The sequence below is a fragment of the Ipomoea triloba genome, chromosome 12, assembly GCF_003576645.1.
Source record: "Ipomoea triloba cultivar NCNSP0323 chromosome 12, ASM357664v1".
In the NCBI taxonomy this organism is placed as follows: Eukaryota; Viridiplantae; Streptophyta; class Magnoliopsida; order Solanales; family Convolvulaceae; genus Ipomoea; species Ipomoea triloba.
The window spans coordinates 25115252-25121653 of NC_044927.1; the positions used below are offsets into that span (position 1 = coordinate 25115252).

Sequence of the window (6402 nt, forward strand, 5' to 3'; positions counted from 1 at the left end):
GGGGGGGGGGGGGGGGGGGGGGGGGGGGGGGGGGGGGGGGGGGGGGGGGGGGGGGGGGGGGGGGGGGGGGGGGGGGGGGGGGGGGGGGGGGGGGGGGGGGGGGGGGGGGGGGGGGGGGGGGGGGGGGGGGGGGGGGGGGGGGTGGTTAGTAAATGTGGTAGATAAGTAGTGTTAGCTAGCCCATTGATAGGAAAAAAACAAGAAAATGGTGTTTGAATTTGAAGAATTGATGAATGATGGATCAGATGGTAGTAGATGAGCAGCAGCAATAAAGTGGTTTTACCCATTTTCTGTTTCTGGTAAATCTTCATCTCTGAAATTATATGCATCTTTTGTCAGCTTTAGAGGTGGAAGAAGAAGATGCAGATCCAGATTCCTCCTTGTACTGCACAATATTATTGTAATAAGAAGTTGTTAGTGTTTTCTTTAATCCCATAATAATAATAATTAGTCCTGGATCCACATCCTAACTGTTTCTTCATATTCTCATTTTTTAATTCCCAAACATATTGATGAGTATTTGTACCAAATGGGGAATTTTTTAATGAAAAGGTTTAAAACACCGATTAGTTATTGATGAGCATTTGTACAAAATAGGATTCTTTTAATTGAATATTTTTAAATACCAATTATTATTGTTACACTCTTTCCCAATCAAACTTGTAATTGTGTAACCATGTAATAATCAAGTTAATAACGTGACCAACTTGGTTAGGATTTGATATATTTTGTATAGTATACTGTATACATAATAATTTCAGTGTGTGCATATACAGTAGTAATTTATATATAAAATTTTTTTATATAAAAATTATTGAATCCGCCCTTACATTTACTCACACTATTTTAATTTTGTCTAATTATGTCATTCATCTTAATTTGTTTTTCACATTTAGTAATTTATTTAAAATTGTCATATAACCATTTAATAAAGATGATTAATATGTATTTTTATTATTTAGGCCTCTTACGTCAACATATAATTACTCTCCTGTAAACTTATTTAATTGAATGATGAAATTACATGTTAATTTCTTTATTAATCATGAAATTGAAATAGATGATTAATTGTGACAAATAAATAAACGTAATAGATATAATAAAATAAATTAAAAGAATAAAAATAAACGTAACAATGCAATAATTATATAGAGTTAAAAGTGGAATTTGTCATTATTATTAATATATTTATTTATTCCAAGAAAAAAAAAAAAGAAGTGGCAGAATGATGTGAAATAACAAAAATCTGGTGGGCAGTTGGTGAGGGAGTAGGGAAGTGAAAAGAATATGAGAGAAATGGATAAGTGGGGAAGATATGGGGGGTTAAATAGCGAGGCGACACGTGTGCGGTTTAGTACGCGGCAGTTAAGGATTAGGTAACATGTTTTCGCGCTTCTTTTTTGGATTTCAAAGCAGAGAGTGGTAATGTATTGTAGCTGTCTTCCTCTACTTCACATATTCATCATTTGCTTTCAAACGCCAAAAATAGTAGTTGTCTCTCGTGTCACAGACGTAGCATAAAATTTCTGAATTTTACTCCCCCCATTTTTTTCTTTCAATTATTCAAAAATAGAATATTTCAAGTACTAATAAACCGATAATATTATTTTTGACTAAGATTTAATGATATGTTTCTTGTAATTACATGTTTTTCCATTCAACATCCTAGTAATTAATATGCCACCATAGTCCTTTATTATTATTACTCCGTATTATTTTAAAATAACAACATTCTTGTGAAGTGTTAAGAATATTGCGGAATAAAGATGAATCGAATAATAAAAAAAATTGAGAATTATTGAGAAGTTAAAATAAATATGGAAAAAGACAAATATTTGTAGGGACAATTTTAGTAATAAATAGCAATGTAATAACTATTACTAGCTCCATCCGTCCCATTTTATAGTTAATGTCGATTGACTAAAGTTATTTTTAATTCAATTTTTTTTTATAATGTTAAGTTTAGTATTCGTATATAAAATTTATATATTTAGAAACTAAATCAAAAGTACTACGGAGTATTAAATACAAAAAATCAATTTAAAAATAATTTTAAGATACTAAAAAAAAAAGAAGCAAAGAATATAGAATTAGTTTGACCAATGAATAGTAAACGCATACGTGCATGTGCTTGTTGGGCGCGGCAATGCATTGCACCCAACACACAGCGCGACAACTCTTCCTCTTTTTTTCTTTTTTTCCTGCAATGGATCCTACAAAAAAACTTGATTTTGTAGGAGTTCAAAATTTTCTCTCCGGCCTCTCACCTTTCACTTCTACCAAAGCATAAAAATCTACAAAAACCTTTTCACTTCTACCAAAGCATAAAAATCTACAAAAACCTTTTAAAAAAAAATCCTCATGGAATTGCTCTTAGTTGAGGATGAAAAAAAAAAAGAAAAAAAGAAGAGAGAGTAACGTGATATTACAATCAAATCCTCATCAAGCTCTAATAAAAACTAGCGTAACAACTTTCGTTAATATACAAGTGACTTATCTTACCAAAATAGTCATTACCTCCTCAACATAGTATAGTCTATATGAAAAAGAAAACATATCAATTCTAAGAATGCATAAATAATTGATCATGATTAAGAATTCTTTAAGTAAACTTCAGAATTTGGAAACACTATGATAATTAAGAAGGATTATCATGACCTTAATTCAATTCGTTACGCAAAGTTAGTAGCCTAAACAGATATACAACACAAATTAAAGGTCAACCAAAAACATATCTTATAATCTGGGTTGACCTCAATATTGGAGGGTGCCGTGACTGCTGGCTGTTTTATTTATTTATTTATTAATAATAATTATTTAATCCCAGTTTCTGAGTATATAATAAAATGAAATAATTGGGGGTTTATTATTACTTGATGATACCTTAATCTCAGGATTATATTAATGAATAGATGGATTAACGTTGACGCATGATGGACAGCGATACGCCCATAATTCATGCTTGAGGCATCCACGTTTCTATAATCATTGTTTCTTCTTGCCTTCAAGACACCATGCATGCTTGTTATCATGCCTTTTAATAATAATAATAATAATTATTATTATTATTATTTCCAAAAGAAAATGCCAATTTTTTTAATTCTCATGGTTGTAACTTGTTAGACGTAGAAGAAGTACGTGTTAGGCGTCGTTTATTTTTATTATTATCAATCCAATGGGATAACTTAAGTGGCAAGTGAACTCTCTTTGTTGGGAAGAATTTTGGGAGAATCCATTTCCTTTGGGCCAGCTCCCGTGCCTCCCAGAGCGAACGTGAGTGTACCTGGACCTTTACATGGACTGAGAAAGACCCAGTGAATTTACCAAAAAAAAAAAACAGAAGAAGTTATTATTGGATCCTAAGTTTGTACATAGTTGACTTTTATCTTGGTATGGGCTTGGTACTTTTGGGCAGCCTTCCAACTCCCCTTCATGTTTTGTTGCTGTGTTGGGTCTTGTTAGGAACTTAATTGGTAGCATATATTCTGTTTATGGGTTTGATTTAAAACTACCCATAGGCCATAGCTCATAGCCCATATCGCCATGATCACATACACTTAAACTAAACCACATGGGCTAGATCGGATTGAAGCTATGGGAAATTAAATATACTTTATTTTTATTCATTAATCTTTTATAAAGTAGAAATTATTAATTTATTTTTGAAAATGATGCTTTGGAAAAAAACATCATATAAATACAGCAGTTTCATGCACTATACTTTTCTTAGTTGCCATACAACTTATGTCCTTAATCAACCTGTCCAAATAACACCAAGAAGAACCACCTTTGCCAACACTTTGTTTTGCCAATTTTGCCATCTTCTCTGCCCTTTCTATGAACTCATCTCTCCTCACTTCCATCAAATCTCTTACTTTCTTCTCGATATCAACTCGATCACATGAGCTCTTTATGTTCAGGCCGAGCTTCCAAACCGTTTCAGCCATCCTGGCATTCACGGGTTGGTCCGCGAAGTGCGGCCAGCAAATCATTGGCACTCCGCAAATTATACTCTCGAGGGTGGAGTTCCACCCGCTGTGAGTCAGAAACCCGCCAACGGCCCGGTGCGACAAGACCTCTTTTTGCGGGGCCCAGCCCACAATGTAAGCGGTTTCCGTGATCTTCTCCTTGATTTCCGCCACGAATTGATCCCCGCCGTCGCCGTTGGTGACGGAGCCGCGGCGGATCACCCACAAGAACCGCTGTCCGCTGTTGACAAGGCCGTGCCACAGCTCCATGAGCGTTTCCCTTGAGACGGTTATTAAACTGCCAAGGCTGACGTAAATAACCGACTTGTCGGGCTGTCGGTCAAGCCATTCCATGCAGCTCCTGTCTTCTTCTTCTTGCAGATTAATATATTGTTTGATTGATTGGGCTTCGAGTTTGGCCCGCAAGTGGGCGTGGAAGGGCCCGATGGCATACAAGTTTGGAACCCGGGCCCGAATATGATCGAGCATGGGTTTTTCCAGATCCTCAAATGTGTTGAGTATTAACCCGATAGTTCTAGGATGTTTTGTCTCCGATCGGACGAACTGGAAACTTGGCGCCGATAAATCGTCCACTTGGCAAAAAGTGGGTAAATCGCAACGGCGGAGGAAATCTTCCATGCCCTCCACGCTGCCCACCGGCTTGTCCATGTCGTTCCCTGCTATTTAAAGTAAGCCCATTATAATTAAGGTTTGATTCCATATGTATACTATGTTTAATGTTAGTGAAAGAATTACCAATTTGATGATGTGAGAGTGAGACCAATTTTTTAAAAATAGAGAATATTGCAAGAATAAGAATAGCTATAAAATATCTAATTAGATGATTTTTAGATAGTTTTTTTTTTTTGTGAGGGCCAAGCATAAGTGGAAGAGAGAGAAATATGAGGGAATTTTGATATTCTCTTGGCAAAAATCTTAAAGTTTCATTTTAAAGTGAACCCCACCTACAAGATATGAAAAAGGTCCTGCTGATTTGCGTGAGGCATAACTAAAGAGCCCAGTTAGGTGCATGCACACCACACACCTGATGGAGGTTCTTCAGCGAGATTGATTTTTCATTTTAAAGTGGGTCCCACCAAATATGAAAAAGGTTCTACTAATTCGCGTGAGGCACAATCAAAGCATCCAGCTGGGCTCATGTACGCAGCACACTTGATAGACACATTATTTCCATTGCTATTCTTTTTTTTTTTTTTTTTTTCTCATGTTCTCTCTCTTAATCATCTCTATAAAAATTTCTTAAAAATTATGTCTAATGCGCTTGCTCGTAGCCACCCTACACGGCTACACCTATAACACCTATAGGCATAGGTCATTATAGCCATCATAAGTACTGTCCTAGCCTGACCAGCCAACCCCATAACCAACCACTAAATGACACATCAGATCTTGTGCAAACCTTGCATTTATGATCATTTATATTTTTATTACTCCGTATCTTACTACTTGTACTAACTTATTGAACTAGACCAACCTCGCATGACCGGTCATTTTTACAGTTACATTATGCTTGACTTTATCAATTATAAGAATATTCACACTAATTGTTTTGTGCACAATATTTAAGAAGTCAAGTAAAAAAAAAAAATGCCCAAGATGCGTTCCCGCTTGATCCACAAAAAATCATGAACTTGCTCGAAGATAAAATGCATTATCTCTTTTCTCCACATCATTTTGCATGTTCTAAAAACCATCAAAAATTCATTGATATGGATGCTCTGAAAATATTCTTTACTCTAAATCTATATAGGGTTACATGCAACTTAAATTGGTTTACTTGGCTGTGGTGTTTTACCAACTAGGGTCACAAAGTTATGTTTATTTTGTGTACACCATCTAATAATGATTACAACCTATGAGTTTCTCAATCACCCAAGAAATAGTGATGTTTAAAACTATGAGTTGTGACATTTTTAGTTTATATCAGTAAGTTATATGGACAACTTAAAGTGATTTGTTACCTTATAATTCTTTGTAGACTATAGGTACAGAGCAGTGTTTATTTGGTAATAGCTGCGCTGCATATTTTTCTAGTCACAAAAAAAATGTTTAAAATTAAACTAATAAACTATCATCCATCACTAACCTTGGAAGGGGAGCTCTTTGGCTTGAATCAAATTAGGGATGGAGAAGAAAGTCCAAACCGCAGATGCACAAACGGTGCGGAAGTAAATCACCGGAACCCCTAAATCCTCAGCCACTTCACGTACGAATCCCAAAATCCCATCAACTATGACACAACTCACTGCCCCTCTACTCGCCACTCGAACTCATCAACAGCTCCTTAAGAAATGGCTTCGCAGTGGCTCTCAAAGAAGCATGAATATCCACAACCGCTTCTCCTCGGACCTCGGTTGTCCTCGGGGAAGCCGTCGGAGACGGCCTCGAACCGGAACCCGGCGTAGCGGCGCTG

General features: G+C 36.3%; 1 protein-coding gene across 1 annotated transcript in view; it reads right to left on the reverse strand.

Annotated features, from left to right (window-relative positions):
- Positions 1-3586: 3586 nt before the first annotated feature.
- LOC115999575 (7-deoxyloganetic acid glucosyl transferase-like) overlaps positions 3587-6402 on the reverse strand; it is a 4272-nt gene continuing 1456 nt past the window's right edge. The window contains exons 2-3 of the mRNA XM_031239417.1: positions 6076-6252; positions 3587-4648 (exon numbers count right to left, since the gene is read on the reverse strand). Coding sequence (XP_031095277.1) covers positions 3690-4648; positions 6076-6252 — 1136 coding nt within the window. The 3' untranslated portion in view covers positions 3587-3689. The remainder of the gene's footprint in view (positions 4649-6075; positions 6253-6402) is intronic.